The following is a 19,879-nucleotide window of genomic DNA, read 5'->3' as shown; positions in this document are numbered from 1 at the left end:
ACTCCCTCACCAACTGGCTCTTCTTCACATTACTCCCCTATTGGTTTTTGTTTTGTTTTGTTTGGTTTTTTTTTGCCACAAAGACAAAAGTTAAGTGGATTTCCCTCCCTCCCCCCCCCGTGCAGGAAGAACAATACAAATGACTTGGAAGACAACATATGATTTATTGGTATTTTTTTTGGTATAAATATTTTAAATTGTCCTAAAAATAGCTGCTGACAAATGTTCTAAATGTTAAAAAATGTGCTTTGTGTTATGATGCTTGTTTTTAATAAGTCTTCAATATTTATGAATCTCTGGTTTTCTTCTAAATATTGACATTTGGTACTCATTACCAAGAATACTGTATGTTTAGAAGTTGCCAAGTAAGGAACTATAAAAATATCTGGGAGTTGGTCCTTGGATTTATCCAAACCTGTAGACTGGCCGTTTGAATTTTAAAGTCCCATGACTAGCTCCTGTCTTCAGGTCACATATGCAGATGGGTGCTCTCCTAGGTGTGTTTTACTCTTCGTAACAACACAGTGGGTTTCTATGGTCATGGTAGCTTACTGTACCTAGAAAGAGTAAAGCCAGCCATTGTGGATCCTAAACCATAAAGTTTCTATTTCTTCATTTGTTCACTCATTTACTTATTTGTTTGTTTATTTTCTTTGTGTGCATGTTTGTATGGGCGTGGGAGGGGACAGTTGTGAAATGGAGCAGCTGTGGCGGTCAGAGGACAACCTCCAATGTAGACCTTAGTCTTTGACTTAGTATGAGCCAGGATCTGGTTTTTACTGGTCGCTGTTGTATGTACCAAACAAGCCGACCCGTGAGCCTCTGGGGAGTCCCCTGTGTCTGCCTCCAATCTTGCTGAAGGAGTGCTGGAATTACAGGCATGGGCCACCACAGCTGAGTCATGGGTTTGGGGACCTAAACAAAAGGTCCCTATGCTCGCTAAGCAGGCACCTACCACCGAACCATCTCCTCAGCCAAACTGGAGAATTTCTGAATAGGTTTTACTAAATGCCTATCAGATCCCTTCTGCTTTCAGGCACGGTGCTTTATCAAGGCAGTGCCTGCCCCCTGGGAGCCTGTGCTTTCAAGTACATCCCTTTATCTTGGGTTTCTGGTCCTTGTCTCTATAGCCAAGTAGTGGGATGTTGCTAGCTGTTAGCTACGGTGAGGCAATGGATTGGCTGCCTGGGTATGAAGACAAATGGGAACTTGAGGTTCCATGGATTCTGTTCAGGAGGGATAGTTGTTTCAGGAAATTCCAGATATAACATAAGTAAAGTTTTGGTAGTAAAGAACTGTGAAAGAAAAACAGAGTGTTTTATTCTTTATATTTTTTAAGTACTATGCCCATATATGTTGGCTCAATTGAAGTAAAGTGCTCACTCGTTTGCATGTGTTGTGTATGTGTGTGTGCAAACATGTTCTTATGTGTGCCGTGAATGTCTATGGGGATGTTCTCATGTGTGTGTGTGTGTGTGTGTGTGTGTGTGTGTGTGTGTGTACATGCATCTGGAGGCCAGAGGACAACTATTGTGTGACAGTCTTGCTGGCCAAGAGCGCACGGATTAGGTTAGGCTAACCAGGTACTCATGCTTGCTTGGCAAGTGTTTCACCAAAAAGAGTCATTCCCCAAGTCCCCAAGACTATGGCTTAGAAACTTAACAACTCTGAAACTTACATCCACCCTCTAAATCCATTTGGAAACTAAACAAATGTAGCAATTGTGTCTCCTTATGTATGTTTTAAATGCCAATTTTTGAATATTGTAGAAACAGCCAAGGTGTTATAGTTTTATGTTTCCACTGAATTCGACTCTCAGCATCACAACTGCTCTTGTTCTTAGCAGGGAAGCAGGCCCAGACTTCCAGATAAGGATAGAAGTGTACAGCTGTGGTGCAGAGGACTCTTCCATAACCAACACCCCTAAAAAACTGGCTAAAAAGTTGAAGACGTCCATCAGTAAAGCTGCAGGAAGGAAAATAAGTGCAGCGCTTCAGGAAGAGACCCCAGAGGCATACTTGCTCTTCAGCTCTGTCGCGTAAGCTTTCTAATTACAGTGTGTGTGGTATTTCAGTGTATTGTCTTTAGATGAATGCTTACATTTTAAATGGGGCAGCATCTGGGAACAGAAGGAAACCTGGACCGTGTTATATTTACTCCTCTGAGATATCCTTAGCTCCTTCTTTTGAAGGATAGAAGTCAGGTGACCTGCTTTATAGTTGTTTGGAATTCCACCTCTACCAGAACCATAAAATGTTTTTTTTTTCTCAAAATGGGGTCCGTATATGTCTAGTCTCTGCTTCCTGATGGTCTGCTAATTGTGCTAATTGGATTTCTATATGTGTGCCATGCTTTTTTTTATGTCTTATCCCTTTAACAAACTAAACAAACTATCACAGTTCACAATTTAAAAATAAGTCCTTATGTAACCTGATAGTCTGTATTCAAATTGTACAATCCTGAAAAAAGTCCCTTTGAGGTGCGCGTTTGTTCAAATCAGGATCAAATGAAGTCAGTAAGGACACGTTTGAGTGAGTCTAAATTTTTTTAGGCTTATTTTAGTCTGTTACAATTCCACCCACTGGTTTTTCTTGGCCTTATTTATTGAGGAGAGCAGGTCTTGTAGGGCGCCTGTGTTTGTAATCTAGCTGATTGTATCTCTGTGCTCTTGTTAAAACATTGCCCTGGCTCCTGTATTTCCTGTCCCCTTGTAATGGATCTGAGGGACTGCTTGGGTCAGGTTCTCCTTAGGGCTCTGAAGTCTTCTCTCTTTAGATGTATTTTCACTGTGTTTTCCCTTTAGGAGGCCCTGCCCCACTTCTAAGTTCAGGAGTTTCCAGCCTGATGTATCTGTTATAAAGCTGGCTACCTGTCCTCTAGCTGATGCTTTTAGCAGCCATTGCCCATGATTCCTTGTTGAGATCACCATGCAAGGGCTCCCTAGTCTTGTTCTGCATTTCTTCTTTTTAATTACTTCTTTGAGAGTGTCATACAGTGAGTTTTGACCATATGGGTCCTCTGTCCTCTGCTCCAGCTCTCCCCAGGCCCATCCCCCACTTCTTACCCATCCAATTTCAGGGCCTTCCCCCCCCCTCACCACACCAGTTGTTCAAGACCAATTTGTGCTGCCCCAGTATCTTTGGATGTGTGGATCGTGGTTGATTTATCAGGGAATACAGTCTTAGAGAATGCTGTCTTTCTCTTTCCCCGCAGCTAACACTCGCCAATAGCTCCCTGGCTCGTGATGGGCTATGTGTCCCGCTTTCCTCTCCATGCTGGGATTTGGTCCGGCTTGGGCTTGCACAGGTCTGGTGAAATGTTATCACAACCGCTGTGAGTCCAGATGGGCATCTGCCCCGCTAAGCCCTTGATGTTTCCTTGTAGACGTCTACCACCTCTGGCTCTTGGACACTTTTCACCCTCTCTTCTACAATGATCCCCTAGCTTTGGGAGCGGGAGGTACGGTACAGACGGTTCCATTCAGTGACTCTGCGTTTCTCCCTAAGCCAGCACTCTTGAAGAGAGGGCAACGCCTTCACGAATTCTCAGGCTGCAACTGCAAGGAAGTCCGTGGAAACGGAAGAGAAAATCAAAACGACTTTTGCACTTGACCAAGTTTTAGACTTAAACGTGGGTTGGTCACAAGCATGGACGTGAACGATGTTTCACTCAAGCTCTCGAGTTTTGACACGTTAGTGTTTTCTTCTCGTGTTTCGATTCTCATTCTCCTTCCTGTGTCCTGGGAGGCCTTCAGAATGACCTGTGCGTTCTTTCACTGAGCTGATCTTTGGAGGTATCCTTGCTCTGCTCTTTGCTCATTGTGTTATTTCCTGTTGAGCCCGGAATCAGCACTTTTGCCCAGAGCCCTGACTTCCTTCGTGCACTTTCTTTAAAACATTGTGTTTTTCTCCACAGTCTTGTGTCCGTGTTTCACTGGGAATGCGTTGACTGTGCCACATTCCTGGAATTTCTTCCTATAGCCAATAGAGTTGGCTCTTCAGCATGTCATGAAGGTTCTCTAATTACAGGCATGAGATATTCTGTGTTGATCCTGGAAACCTTAGTCAAGATGTAGCTAAGTCTTCTTGCAGGTGTCCTGGTGGCTTTCCACTGTGTTGTTTTGGGTTTTTTGTTTGTTTGTTTGTTTTGTTGTTTTCTTTTTCTTTCTTTCTTTTTTTTTTTTTTTTTTTTTTTGGTTTTTACGAGACAGGGTTTCTCTGTATTGTTTTGAAGCTGTCGGTCCAGCCCGGCCTCGAACTTACAGAGATCCGCCTGCCTCTGCCTCCCACGTGCTGGGATTAAAGGCATGCGCCACCACCACCCAGCTTTGTTTTGTTTTTTTAAGACAGGTTTCTCTGTGTATCCCTGGCTGTCCTGGAACTTGCTGTGTAGACCAGGCTGGCCTGGAACTCACAAAGATGCCTGCCTCTGCCTTCCTCATACTAGGATTAAAGGCCTGCGCCACCACCACCCAGCTTTTTCTGATGGTTTTGATAGAGGCTGGAATCAAGACCTGTGCTGTATGTCATGGTGGATTGCACATATGCCTAAAGGGTAGCACTGTTGACCCTATGTATTTGCAGGATAGCATTATGTATATTTTTTCATTATAGTTTATTCAGATTTGCCAAAAAGCCATCTATGAGTCATTAAATTGCTTTTACGATTCATGAATAAATGAATCTCAATTCATGATCTAAAAAACAGTCCCCCCAAAATTCTCTCCAACGCAGATATTAAAACAGAGGTGGGGGCCTTTGTTTTTCTTCCCTGAGATACGTATTTACACTGGGACCCGGATCCTGTCCGGTGTTTGCTTGACTGGGTTTTGAGTCCGTCACAAGGCATTTGTGTCTGTTAACTTTTCTGTTGCTGTGGCAGTACACCATGACTGAGGCGATTTCTAGAAGGGAGAGTTTATTTGTGCTTGCGGTTGAGTGGAGTTAGAGTTCATGATCAAAGGCGTGCAGGCAGGACCAGGAAGCCGAGCGCTCACATCTCAGAGTGCAAGCGCAAAGCAGAGACCTCTAAGCCCACCCCCACGTGGCAGGACACACTTCATCACAGCCACACCTCGTAAGCCTCCTCCAACACTGGGCACAAATCAAATGCTGGAGACATCTCATTCAGATCTCTACCATAGTAGGAGCATTTCTTCTTTATAGAGGTTGCGCAATTCTGCTTTCAGATTAGGATACCTTAGAATGGAAAGAGACCCTGGAGGTAATTACCTAGTACAGCGGTTGCATGTCTTAAGAGCAACATTGTCTAAAACATTGTCTAAGAACTGGCAGGATCACTAAGATCTGTCCCAGCTGCACCTCCATGCTACATCCTCCCCCCCACCCCGCAACCCCAGCCTTTTGTCTCTTGCACTGGAAGGCAGAGGTTCTTAGGCCCAGCCCCTTGTTGTCGGGGACATCTTGGGGGTTTCGGACATCCTGAAACCCAGTGACAATAAGGAGCAGACTTCTAAACACTTGAAAACTTTGTCATTTGACAATGGGTACTTACATTTTTTTTATCCTGTCACTTACTACTTGTGTGACCCAAGGTAGATTAATATATCCTTTGCCCTGCCCCCCCAAGAGAATAATGATAATTATGCAATAATATCTACCTCCATAGGATCATCATTATGAAATGCAGTTAAATTAGTCCTTGGACTTTGTATATGGTAGGTATTTAGTAACTATACCTTTACATTATCGCTAACTGTTTTTTCCAGGGTTTGTTTTGCTTTTCTGAGTTCTTGCAGAAGCACTATGGTTAGACCCTGACATGGGACCATATAATGCAGATGTTCTTTCCTGTTCAGCCCGCTTGGTAATTTCAGAGACGATAATGTAGATGAGGCTGGACCATCTGCTAGGCCTGCACTTCTCTGTGAAGCCTGGTGGTTTTCTCGTGTTGTTTGTTACACTGCTGCTCAGAGGGACCAGCGCCTTCTTCCTCTCGCTTCTTCTATTCACGTTTGGCCTCCACAATTTGCCCCTGAATTCAAATGCTAAGTGTTTTTTTTTAATAGACGTGGTCCATAAAACTTTGATTATTTTATACCACTAAAATCTGCCAAAAGATGTGATAATACCATTGATTGAATTTTACCCAGTCATGTTCTCTGAGTACCAACATTTTCTTGGCCTTCGGGTTTGAATAAAGAGTGTTCTGGCTCACCCGCAGCCCACAGCTCCTCTAAACATTCAGTTTGCTAACTGGTAGGGTTTTGTGAATAGCGCTGGTGTTCAGAGAACATTAGAGGATATATTTTTTGCTTTTTTAATACAGATCAGGTTCAGTGTTGAGACTCCTACTGCAGGGCTTATTCATCTTTAGCCAAAATGAGTGCATATGAAATAGTATGTATCTAGGAGATGGTGTGTGACCAAATATAGCTATTTTTTCTAGACAAGAATGCATTTTTTTCTAACTACCATCCAAGTCGTCTTTATTTTTCATACTGCTTGACCCCTCCCCCCAATATAATAGCAGTTGGCCTACTTGATAGAAAAAATGCAGCTGATTAAATTTTTGGGAATGCAGTATTAGGGTTGGCGCAAAGGAATGAGTGTAATGTTTTAGAAACAAAATGTTATCCTGACTAGAATTCTTTACAAGTGAAGTCATTGTTGGTTTGGAAGATGCCCATGTAATTAGTCATGGGCTAAAAATGAAGCAACTTCAAATACCATCATAAAATGGTATTGTTGGGCTTAAAGAAGACAGTGAACATTTTTGGTAATTTTTTACTTTGTTCCCTGGTGTGACTCATTTTCTCTTTTTTATCTGTGGGATTTAGGCTTCCTGAAATCTCTTCAGATCTTGCCAGTTCCTCTTAACAGCTGAATTTAACTGTTTTATGCTTCTTGGTGACTAGGACAGTATTCTTTGTCGTTTTAACAGACTTAAAAAAAAAAGTCCTGTCAAAACTTGTAGTGTCATTTGTGATATTTTAATTGACTAAAAGACAAACTAAATTAAAAAAGCAAACAAGCAAGCTACTCGGGTGAAAAGGTGACTTTGTAGTTAAGGACACTGGTGCCCGTTAGCTTTGGCACTTGTCTGTGATACCAGTTCCAGGCCACCTGACACTGTCTTCTGGCCTCTGAGGGTGCTGTACACATACTCACACACACATATACACACGCACGCACACATGTATGCACGCACGGGCACACACACGCACGCGCACATACACGCACGCACGCACTCACAGATGTACCTACAGGCAAAGCATGCACATATAAGCTAAAAAAAAAATCCCACCACACTGCATATTAAATTACAATGCAGGTCTAGAACAACACTCCTAACGCATCTCCAGCATAAACGTGGCATTTGTGGTTTGGAACTATAACGTTAAAAGGTTTGATGGTGTGAAAGCTGAGATAGCTCCAATTCCTGGGAGGAGCACTCGGCATCCACATGTACATTCCGGGGAGGAGCACTCGGCATCCACATGTAAATTCCGGGGAGGAGCACTCAGCATCCACATGTACATTTTGGGGAGGAGCACTCGGCATCCACATATAACTGGCCTTGGAAAGGATCACAGGTAAGCCCTGGGGGCCCCTGGGCTTCAGAGCTTGCTGGTCACTCAGGATTCTTGCATCTCATAAAATGTGGTTACTATGTTTTTGTTTTCTTTGAAAAGAACCCATTAATTTAAAGCTAGTTGTAAATGAGACATAAAGACAGCATAGCATAGTGGGACCCTGTCTTTAGCCACCAGGAAGTCTGTTACAGTCTCTGAACTTCATGCTCTTCATTTGCAAAGGTAAGCCAAATGTATCTACCCTACTCACCTGACCCAGAGATGCTGTCTCCCAGTGTCTTAAAGGGAGGGGAGCAGTAGTCACAGTTCTGCCGTTCTTCTCAAGTAGACATAGTACTGAGATCCCTGCCAGCAACTGATTCACAGGGGTGGTTTTCAGCTACTGACACTTAACTGTGTCATTAGGAAAGTGGCACGAGTTTAAGGACTAGAATCTAGAAAAGCAATAGCAATAGTAATAGTAATAATAATAAATAAAGTTGTCGTGTTTCAGCTGTTCTGAGAGGATGGTGTGTGCTTCTGAGCAGATGTGTTCCTCCTATGACATGTGCTGTGTCCATGTTGCCCCTTAGGCAGCTGTACCCCAACTTCCCGTCAAAGTCACATGGTAGTTAACCGATGCTCTTCCCCAGCCACATCATCTGTTGGCTATATTCTAGCATACCCATTTTAGAAGGGATTGTCTATTAGTACCTTTCTTTTTCATATTGTAATTTTCAGATGTGTCCTTCCCACGACCTGGAGGTTAATGTTCTATATTTTTATCTTTTAGTTCTTGGGAAGGGGGTTCTTGGGCATGATCATGGTTTAAAGCCTCTGCTGATTAGTTTCTTTGTGTTGTTTGTTTTTAAATTTTATTTTTGTTTTTTGTCTTTCTTGTCAACCTGACACAAGCCAGGATCATCTAAGATTGAGTGAGCAGTAGTTGAGGAAATACCTACTTCAAATGGGCTTGTAAGCAAGGCTATGTGGTGTTTTCTTGATTAAGGTGGGAGGACCCAACCAGTGCCGGTGGTGCCAACCCTGGCCAAGTGGTCCCGGGGATTATAAGAAAGCGGGGTTGAGCAAGGCTTGTGCATTAAGCCAGTTAAGCAGGCCCCTGTTCCACAGCCTTTCCTTTCATTCCCCGCCTCCAGGCTCCTACCTTGACTTCCTTTCGTGACTAACTGTGAGCTGTCTGATGAAATAAACCCTCTCCTCTCCAAGGTCCCTTTTGTCGTGGTGTTTGTCACAGCATCAGAGAACAACCTAATACAAAACCTAAGGGAAAAAAATTTAAGCCCGCAAGTCAGTATTTGTATAATTTTTGCCTATTCTGTCATCTCTCCATTTCCCAAGAGAGTAGATGCCTGGGAGCTCTTGTATAACAGGCAGATCTTTGGTTTCTGTGGTCTCTCCCTTTACCTCCTAAAGGATTTTGCATAATTTGCTTTCTTCCCTCACCCAAAAGATCTCTTTCCACTCCTCACTCAGAGCTGATCCTTAGGTTTCAAATCCTGTTGATAATCTTAACTGTCAGGCAGTTCACGTGTCCTACCCCCCTGAGATCCACCAGCCCACTTCACCGGCCTCTCTGTGTCTAGGGCTCATCTGTTTGAACACTGGACCCCACTGAACCTGTTTCATCTGTGCCTGAGATGATCTCTTCCCTCTTCCCGCCTCCCTGGGCCATCAGCGTTTGTTACTTTATCATCTCCCAAATATATCAGCATGCTGAAGGACCTCCATACCTCTCGGTCTGAGGACACAGTTTTCATAGTCCGCCTCTCCTCCCATTCTCTTGGATCATTTTAGTTGACTCTCATCACATCTCCTCCATCCTGGCCCACAGGAGGTCCTGCTGAGATCGGCCAGGCATCCACACTCTGCTGGCTCATCCGTGTCAGCCCAGTGGATCACTGCCTGTGAGGTAGGCCTGTGACTCTCGGGGGCCGCTGTCTTCATTCTTCCTCCGCTTAGTGGCTGCCCCTTGCCTGTCTCCTTTGCTGGCTGCCTTTCGTGTTGTATTTGATCATCAGCCTTTACTTGGTTTTCTAGCTTTCATTCAATTTCATCTCAGTACCTGAGACTCCCAAATTTAGATGTTCGGAGTCTTCTGCCTCTAGACTCAACACCTACCTGCTGCCTGCCCAATAACGGGCAACTAAATCGAATTGCTCCAAACTCAAGATTCCTATCTCATCCTCCTTCAGGCCACCCTATTTCAGCTAGTGATTCCCTTTGTCTGGTGGTTTGGACACAAAGCCTTGATGCTGTCCTTTCTGAGCTGTGCTCACAGAACCTCGAGAAGGTGTGAGGAAAGTCACCTCCTTCCACACTGTCCCAGGCTCCCATCCCCCTAGTTGATGTTTCTGTTTTCATTTTAGACCCCAAGGTCTGCCCTCCATACAGCAGCCACAGGGATCACTTCATTCTGGTAGAACCCAGACCATGGCAGCTGCCTCTACCCGAAACCCATCATTCTCCGGATGTCACTCAGAGAACAGCTCGGCGTCTTTACCGAGCTGTCAGTCAGCGCTGTGTGCAGCTTCTGCCCCGGACTGCCGGGCGGCCGCAGCTCCTCCTGGGTGTTTGGGCCATGCCTGGCTTGTGCTCCCATAGCCTTTCCCTCTCTGCTCATGGCTCACTGCTTCCATTCAGGTCTCTGCATAAATGTGACTTGTTCATGAGCGACTTCCTCTCCTCCGCTCACCGGCAGGGACCTCTTTTCCCCTTGGTCTTCCCTCTGTGCCTCCCTTGGTCTCACCTGCCTAATATGATACACTGTTTTTTCAGTTTTCCTTTGCTTGTAAGAAAGCAGGCCCCGCCCACCCTTTTCTGCCTGCTGTTGCTGCCTCCGTGACAAACGCAGACAACTCTACCTCATCGTCAGCAATCATTTTCCAAAAGACAGCGCACTCTGCACTCAATCATTGATAGGGAGTCTATTTCTTTTTCTTTCACAAAGGAAAATGATATTGCTTTATCAATTTAAAACACTTATAGTCTTAAGAAATGTAGTTCCATAAAACAAATGAGCATCTGGGGAGAATGCTTCATATATTATACCTTGTTACCACTCAGCTGGTGTCGTATTAACAGGCAGCTTTGTGTGCTATTAGCTCTCTCCTTGTGACTGTGGTCTTTGGTGACCGTGATTCGTTCTCCAGTTTTCTCCAGTAAGTCCTCAATTTTGACGGGGTAGGGGAGATCCACACAGATGCAAGGGGAAAAATAAAAGCCAACTGTAAAAGACTCTGTGGGAACGTGCACAGTGTGAATCAATGCTAGCTGAGGGTAGCCCACATGGAGCAGGCAGTGCTAGCAGAGGGTAGCTCACACAGAGCATGAGGTAGTGGCGATGGGATTCTCAGTGACCTTGTGCAGAAAGAAGTGTGCAAGCCTGACATCCCAGCAGCTGCTCAGACTGGCTGACATTGTACTCATGCCTCACTCTGTTGAAAGCGTCAGATTGAAATATAGAGATAAAAATATGAGTTTTCCTACATAAACATTGGCCTGAAACGCTGTGTGTTGAAAGTTATTCTGGCGGGTCAGTAAGGATTACACAATGAAAAACTGAGGGACTGGCTGGAACAAAGGCTCAGTGGTTCAGAGCACCGGCTGCACCTCCAGAGGACCTGGGTTCAATGCCAGCACCCACATGGCTGCTCACAACATCTCAACTCTAGCTCTGGGAGATCCGATGCCCTCTTCTGGCCTCCAGGGGCACCAGGCATGCACATGGTGCACAGACATACATGCAGGCAAAACATGCACATGAATCTTAAAATAATAATTGTTTTTAAAAGAGATTTTACTGGAAACCCTTCTCTGGAACATCCTTTTATTTTAGAGGAGGTACATGTGTCCCTGTATGCTTGCTGTGTGCATATTTTTTAATGTAGAGCTTCCATTAAAGAATGCCTATGTACTTGCTAACTATGTGCATATGTGTGTGTGTGTATGTGTGTGTGTATACATACATACATACATACATACATGCATACATATGAGACATGGTTTCACTGTTTAGCTTTTGCTATCCTGGAACTCACTTTGTAGACCAGGTTAGCCTCAAACTCACAGAGATCCACCTGCCCTGCCTCCTGAGTGTGGAATTAAAGGTGTGTACCACCACTACCTGGCCTTTGTGCATATTTTATTATAGAGATCCCATTAAAGATTTAGTGGGAAAAGTAAGTTTGTGAAACACAATGAATGAAAATTCCCATTAGACCTGTCTTTTCCCCAGAGTTGACCTGTGTCTGCGTGTGCACACATGTACCTTTAACATACTCCTCCATTTGTGAGAGAAAAATCATAAAACCATGGAAACCCACAGAATTGAGGTTAGTAGCATAGAAAATACAGTTGTTATTTGTGAACAGATTTTTTTTGTCCTGTTCTATGCATTGAACTTAAGGCCTGGCATACTAGGCAAGCACTTTACCACCAAGCTACGTGACCCCAGCCACAAATTCAGCTTTTACAACCATTAACTACCAAGATACAAATTTCATCTCCAGAATGTCCAAGAATTCCAGCGAGTGAGTAGCGAGAAGCGACAGCCTCCACTCCCGACACCGCAGGTAGCGACTCCAGACCTTTCAAGTTCACAATCTGCAGGAGATTGCCCTTGTCAGGCAGAGCTGGCAGGCAACAAAGTGGCCAAGGCAGATTCTAACAGTGAACTCTTGCACAGGGAGCGCAGGCCGGCTGGGAGGATGCTCTACTCTAATGTGCATCCAAGTTCTTAGAGGGAAACTAAAAGAAACAGGGCAGGAGGGGGCGGGGGATAAGGTGGGGCTCGGAGTAGTGGAAATGGAAATGTCCGACAGCCACAAGGAGAGTCTCTAGTGGGTCTGGGCACAGCTTACCTGGTCTTGCCAGCTGGGACATCAGCAAGTTAGGCTGTCCCAACAGACTGGGAGACAGGGACGCACCTCTTTAGAGGTGGGCTGGGACCAAAAAGTTCTTCATGCACCTTTGAGTTCCCTCAGCCTCAGACTTTGAGCTCTTAGAATGCTGGTGTTGAGTTCTGCAGAGACCCAGGTTCATTAGAAGGCTCAGAGAAGCCTGGCTGGGGTCTGGTCAGGGCGGATAGTGTCAGATCTTGCTCTGGGAAGCCCCACGTCATTCTGGGTTTCACTACCTACCTTTCCACTTGCTGTGATTTCCCCTTCCACATACACAGACTTCAACCCACCCTTCTTCTAGGGCTCATGAAATCCACTGTTGTAGAGAGAGATGCTTTTTCCTTGTCTGCGGCTTGGTTTTTCCCCACCAGTCGCCTGGGCTCTGCTAAGTTGTAGTCCCCAAATAACACACAAGATGCTGTATTAATTATGAAGCTGTTGGCCTTGCTTGTTTCTTACTGGCTAGTTCTGACTTAAGTATTTACCCCATAATTGTTAATCTAAGTATTGCTCTTATGGGAGAAAAGTTCCAGGCTTCTTACCCCTTTGGCGGTTACATCTTGACTCCCTGTGTTTCTCCTACCCAGAGTCCTCCTGGACTCTTAGTCCCACCTATCTTGCTTCCCTATTGGCCAACAGTGCTTTATTGACATATACACAGGACTTCCCCCATCACACTGCCTACGTTTCTAGCCTTGGCCTGCCCCGTGAGGACTGGCCACACTTCAGCTTCCATTTTTGCTTCATAGGAGTTTTCCCAGCTCTCCCTGCGCAAAACATGTCTCCTCAGAGTATTTCTTGAATCATTTGCTCAGCCAGATCTGGAGTGTGTATGTGTGTGCTCTGTGCACTTGTCACAGACCAAGGTCAATACTGAGTGTCTTCCTTGATCACTCTTCATATCATTTGGGGGGTTGGGGGAGTCTGTCACTCTACCTGGAGCTCACCCATTCAGGTAGCTTGAGTGGCCAATGACCACCGGGGATCCACCCATCTCTACCACTCAGTGTTGAGAGTACAAGGATATGCCACTTAATTTTCACATGGGTCCTCACGCTGGTGAGCCAAGTTATTTGCCTCCTGAGCTGTCTCTCCAGCCCTGAGATCTCTTTGTAAGTACTTAAGTGCCACTTCCTCAGAGACACTCTCTCTACCTTCTTAGCACGGCACTTCTCACCCACTTTGTTCCTGTCAGAGCAAAGGTTTTGTCACCACTAGACGCTGCTGGTGTTTCACATGCTTGTGTTTGTTGCTGTTTGCTCCTTTTTCTCTCCTGCCTATACCAGAATGTAATACTGGATCTTATTTACAACTGAGTGCCCATCACCTAGCACAAGACTTAGCACATTATCAGGATTATAGAAATGTGTGTAGAACAAATGGAGACCCTTCACTGAAGCACTTGCATTATAAAAAGTTCACAGATTTTTTTTTATTGCCAAAGTATAAGGTGATAAAAGATGCTAAATTGGTTAACAATGTGTTCTGACTGTAAATCTGTCATCCATGATATATACATTTGAGGAAGGGGAGACCCTGAGATAAGGTCTTGCTATGGAGTCCAGGATCACAATCTTTTGACTCTGCTTCCCAAGTGCTGAGATCATGGAGTGTGCCACCATGTGTGTTTCTTGTTTGTTTGGTTGGTTGGTTAGTTGGTTGATTGGTTGGTTTTTCAAGGCAGGGTTTCTCTGTGGCTTTGGAGGCTGTCCTTGAACTCGATCTTGTAGACCAGGCTGGTCTTGAACTTGCAGAGATCTGCCTGCCTCTGCCTCCTGAATGCTGGAATTAAAGGTGTGCGTCACTACTGCCAGGCTCCCGTGTGTCTTGTACAGCTAAACTTTTTCATTTTTATTATGGCAGAATGTATGTGGCTTAAACTGACTGTTTTAACAGTTTTTTGAGAACACAGTTCAGGGGTATAAAGTGTGTTTACTTTGCTGTCCTGCAGGGTCATTCCCACCAACCATCTCTACAGTGTTCTGATCTTCCTGAGCTGAAATTCTGCATGCATTCAGCACTGACCCTCCATCTCCCTTTTTTCCTCCCTCCTCCCCCTTCACTTTTTTCTGCTCAGTCTCTCATAGGCATTGTTCTAGTTCCTAAGGATTTGACTGCTTCAGATGCTTGGTATGAGTGAAATCATATGAGACTTGTACTTCCGTGGCAGAAATATTTCATTTAGCATAATTTATTTTTCCCATGGGACATCCATGTTGTATGTAGAATGTGTCAGAATTTGCTCCCTTTTGAAGGTTGGATAATCCTTTACAATCTATGGATAGATGGTTGGTAGATAGATTGATAGCCAGGTAGGTAGGTAGATGGCTGTTTATCCATTCTTAGATGGAAGATGGCCATAGAGAAGCCAGCAATTTGAATAGAGAAGACATGCAGGAAAGAAAGGGTGAGGACTTGAGGTTGAGCTCTCTTGGCTTTGGGATGAGGGAAGAGATGTGTCTCTTGTGGTGTTGAAGCCAAAAACTAAGGTCCACTAGGTGCTACTCAGCCTCTCTGAGCTAGCAGGTTTTCACCCCAGCCTTTAAATCCTGAGTCTCATTTATAAATAGAATGATTAAGACTTCAAAAAGACTATCATGGCTGTGGTAGAGTAGGGCTGTGGGACCCAAAGCCCCACCAAGTTGCAGCCTGGGTGGCCAACAGGGTGCTCGCTGAGGGCCCATGGGGTGGTAGATGATAATTAAAATATTAGTAGATCAACGTGCAGCTGCTAAACCAACAGAAAAACAATAAATGGACATCTGTATTTTTCAACCTTTCAGGTCTTGTAAATAATGCCTCTATGAACATGGTGCTCATGTTTTTACTTCCATTCTTGCTTTCCATTCTTGTGGGTATGTATGTATTCAGAAGCAGAACCCCTGGGTCACCCTGTGATGTCTCTTCTGTGATGTTTGGAGTGTTTGCGCTGTCCTCCTCGGCAGCTGCCACCTCGTGCTCCCCTTGGCAGTTCTGCAAGGTTCCAGATCCTCCTCACCCAGCCAGCATCCCTTCCATTCTGTACCCACAGCCCTATATTTGTTTTCACTGGTGGTCATTTTTCCTAGTAGTAGATGTTAGATGGCACCTTTTCGTGGTTGACGTACACCGGAAATGTTCGACATGGCTTTGCTACTGTTTGGCGCCTCTTGTGTGTTTTTAGAGAAATGCCGTCTGAGTCATTTGCCCTATTTCTTAAGGTCAGGTTGTTTGTTATTTTCATTTTGTTGGACATTCGAATAGTTGACCTCATCAATATGGCACGTAAGAATATTTAAAAGAGGCCTTCTATCTCATTCTCAGGGGTGTGAAGTACCATTTGCTAGCTCACACCACCCTGACCTTGGAAAGTGCCGGGGACTGCTTCAGGACCCATAATCTGACCATTCATGGAGATGGTGAGTGCTCTGCATGTTATTTATCGTTTCTATTAGGTCTATGCACGTGGTGGTTATAATTTCTAATTTTAGCATGTTCCCCTGGAGGGGATATTGGCTTTAAAAATATACACATGGACAAGTCTGGATTTTTTTTTCAGCGTGTGTCTCTCTTCCCCAGAGGAGAAAAATACAGTGGTTTGTTTTGTTTGTTTGTTTTGCTACTGTTGCTTTGCTAAACCCAACTTACAGTAGAAAGAACTGGAGTATCCCATGTCCTTATCTGTGACTCAAAGTTGATGATCCTCTGCTCTGCCCGTGGACAGTCAGATGAGTCTGGTTTTAAAGTTAACGATCAGGACACACCACCCCTTCTGTTGATAGAAAATGAGGGCGCAAAGGAGGCAGGGTTATGTTTATTTTAACTCCTCTCGAATAATAATGCTGATTTCATGTTTTGTTTCTGAAAGGAATCTATGGGAATATGTCTAAGAAGCTTAGCTGGTAAGGAAGGTGAGACATTGCCAGCTGTCCCTGGGTTGTGAAATGCAAAGCAGTGTTGGGCAAGGAGCTCAGTGATAGGAACCAAGCTCTACACTCATTCATTTTCCAGGGGAAAGTGTGTAAGCGTGTGTGTATGGCTACCACTTGGTGCTGTAAAGATCAGAGGCCCCGATGCTAATGGGATGGGTGATCTCACGGTGACTTTTTAAAGTTATAATCAAATTTGCCAAAACTAGAGGGAAGGCGATGGGCTGTAAAAACACATAATTTAACCCTTTAAGGAGACTCTCGCCACACCCATCCGCACTGATAGCATGTCCCCTAGGAGCTCTGGGTGTGGAGGTCCAAACCTTGGTGGCCTTAGCTTCCCTGCTGGTCTTTTATGGCTCTGCCATCTGGATGTCCTTCCCCAGATGCTGGGATTTAGACCGTGTGTGGACCGAGGTGTTAAGCCCTCTTAGTGGCGGGTGTTTGTTCCTCCTCAGCGTCCGCTGCTGTACTCCTACACTGAGTTGTCTTCAAGTAGCTGCTGCCTCTGCTTTTCTGTGTCTTGAGTCATTTCCAAAAAGTATTTTTGTAGGTCCACGTGGACTCGGTCTGAATGTGAGTTTTATGAACATGGAATCTCCCTCACTACTTTGTATCAACACGGGCCCTGAGGTATTTTTGTAGGTCCACGTGGACTCGGTCTGAATGTGAGTTTTATGAACATGGAATCTCCCTCACTACTTTGTATCAACACGGCCCCTGAGGTATTGTCTGCTTCCAATCTGTTTCTCATACTGACTTCTTTTCATCTTCTCTATTTTTATGCTCTTTCCCGAAATAGGCCCGTCAGCCTTATTCATTAGCATGCTAATTATTTGTTGGAAATAATGGTAGATCTACATAGTGTGTGTGACAGGGGGTGTGAACAAATCAACTTTCGTATCCTAGCTTTCATGGCTATTGGGTTTTGCTTTGTCTAATTTGAGCCTTTGTTATTTAATGCACATAATTTTTAGATTGTGTTTTTATTTTTCCTTCAAAATATACATTTTTTTTTACATTATAGGCCTGCCTCTTCAAACAAGGGGTAATTACTCTTATCATTCAAATTTTCCTCTGTTGGTAAAATTATACATTATGTTGTAATGGCTTAGAAATTACCCTTAAATTGTAATCACCAAAGCAAACAGTAAGAGCTTGTTTTCTCTTTTTCCCAGACAGTGTAAAAACTTTGGAACAGTTAGGCTCCATTCCCTTAATCGGTGTGTTCTTGTTGTAGAACATAATTCTGTTTGTTTTTAAATTTCACGGGATACTTTGGCTTCGACTGTTGATCCAGCCTTACCCCATGTTCTAAGTGTCCATAGGGACTACTTGATTTTCATATCTTGAATTTGTTATTGCTTCCTTTCTTAAAACACAGTCCTTAAAGTTCCTTTTGGGAAGTTTTTTTTGGGGGGCAGGGCTGGGACTTTCGGCTTCACTTTTGAAAGCCATTTTTATGGGACATAGTTGGCACTTTTCATTTCCTGTCCACCCTGTCCTCGTGTGCCCCTTGGTTAGAAAGGAATGATTAAGTATTTTGACAAATTTTTTGAGCACAGAGATTGAGAGTGGCCTTGAGACATGGACAGAGTGGACTGTGGGAGTGAGGCTGTCCTGGGATGTGATCAGAGAGGCTGGCATGAGCCAGGCACATGGTTGATGCCAAATGTATTATACACATAACAACTCTGCCTAGGACAAGTGGTGTTTTTAAGTGTAGAAAATTTTTTTCATTTTTTGAGATAGGGTTTCTCTGTGTAGCTTTGGAGCCTATCCTGGAACTTGCTTTGTAGACCAGGCTGGCCTCGAACTCACAGAGATCTGCCTGCCTCTGCCTCCCCAGTGCTGGGATTAAAGGTGTGTGCCACCAACCTGGGTAGGTGTAGAAGTTAATGTGCAGATGTTGAGTGGCCTGGAGGCCCTCTTTCTTATGAGAGACCTAGAGAAGCTGTGACTGTTCCATTCATCAGTAGTCTGGAGCGATAGAAGCAGCAGGTAAGAAGTAGCAGTAATGGAGTATAAGGAGCTGGGGACCCAATATCTGCATCCAAATATTCTGCATCCAGTACCCCTTCTCAAGGATGCTGCAGGAAGTGATTCTAAACCTGCATCCCATCTCAAGGATTATGCAGAGAGGGATTCTGCACCTGCATCCCCTTTCCAGGATGTGATAGGAAGGGATTCTGCATCCAGCATCCTCTTTCAAGGATGCTGCAGGAAGGGATTCTGCATCCAGTATCCCCTCTCAAAGATGCTGCAGGAAGAGATTCTGCATCAGTCATCCCCTCTCAAGGTTGCTGCAGGAGGGAATTCTGTACCTGGCATCCCCTCTCAAGGATGCTGCAGGAAGGGATTCTTCATCAGTCATCCCCTCTAAAGGATGCTGCGGGAAGGAATTCTGCATCCAGCATCCCCTCTCAAGGATGCTACGGGAAATCTGCTCCCTTACATGAAATCTGAGCTCATTTTATGAGATGCACGTTATTATGCGGTATGTTAGGTTCAAATACATTATTGATTGCACAAACGTTATGGACTTGTCTGAGAATCTAATCATTTATGATTCCGTGTCATGAGGAATTACATTCTAACTTAAAAAAATAAGCAACTTACAGATATTTACTACATAAGCCATTCATAAATTTGAAATTCCTATATAGAAGAAATTTATGTGCTACCCAGACACTTGGCATTGTAGAGTTTTTATTTTGTTTACTGCTTATTGTAGAAAAGGCGACTCCCATTTATTGCCTTGTGTCTGTACTTTGGAATCACTGTGTGTTTTGTGTAGATGGGTATATGCTACCAGGTCGCCTTTACTAAGGCCTTATAAAAACAGACTGGATTAGTCCCAGAAGCTATGTTATGTGGTAGCCTGTAGTGGACTACTGATGCATGGGGAAGTTGTTGACGCCTTTTAGTTTTACTTTGTGCTCTTTATTTAGACTGGGTCCCCCCCCCGCTTGAGCCAACTAAACTTTGGCCACCGTGTATCTTAGTATACGCTCTGTGCACTGGTTGGTTTCCGATACCATCTTGGCAGACGTAGGAAGAGAGAGAGAAAACCTCAGTGAAGAGCTGCCTGTGGGCATGTTTGCAGAGCATTTTCTTGATTGCTAATTGACATAGGAAGGTTTGGTCCACTGCAGGTAATGCAATCCCTAGGCAGGTGGCTCTGGGCTGTGTAAGAAACCCCTAGCTGAGCAGGAGTCAGAGAGCAAGCTGGTAGGCAACATCCCTCCGGGTTCCTGCCCTGAGTTCCTCCTCTGACTTCCCTCAATGAAGGACCTGAAACGAGCCTATCCTCTCTGAATTGCTTTTGGTCGTGGTGCTTATCACAGCAGTGGAGGGCAAACTAGAACGCTAAGGAGCTGTATTCTTACCCAAACCAGTATTTTTTCCCCTTGTTCCTAAATAAGAATTGCAGCCAACAACTAGCTAACAGAATGCAGACAGCGTTCTAAAATCCTTTTCCGTTTGGGACAGCCTGAGGCGAAGGGCATGTACTGGAT

At 44.5% G+C, this 19,879-nt stretch overlaps 1 protein-coding gene across 6 annotated transcripts in view; it reads left to right on the top strand.

Annotated features, from left to right (window-relative positions):
* Nucleotides 1-19,879, top strand: part of Rtkn2 (rhotekin 2) — a 63,460-nt gene that overhangs the window by 25,181 nt on the left and 18,400 nt on the right. For 5 of the 6 annotated variants that reach the window (XM_013113843.3, XM_040732183.1, XM_040732181.1 and 2 more), the window contains 2 exons: nt 1,844-2,038; nt 15,757-15,851. In XM_013113843.3, coding sequence (XP_012969297.1) covers nt 1,844-2,038; nt 15,757-15,851 — 290 coding nt within the window. The remainder of the gene's footprint in view (nt 1-1,843; nt 2,039-15,756; nt 15,852-19,879) is intronic. The other variant, XM_013113844.3, reaches the window with a different exon arrangement.

This window comes from Mesocricetus auratus, unplaced genomic scaffold, assembly GCF_017639785.1.
Source record: "Mesocricetus auratus isolate SY011 unplaced genomic scaffold, BCM_Maur_2.0 Super-Scaffold_100027, whole genome shotgun sequence".
Lineage (NCBI taxonomy): Eukaryota > Metazoa > Chordata > Mammalia > Rodentia > Cricetidae > Mesocricetus > Mesocricetus auratus.
This window is presented reverse-complemented; position numbering and strand designations above follow the sequence as displayed.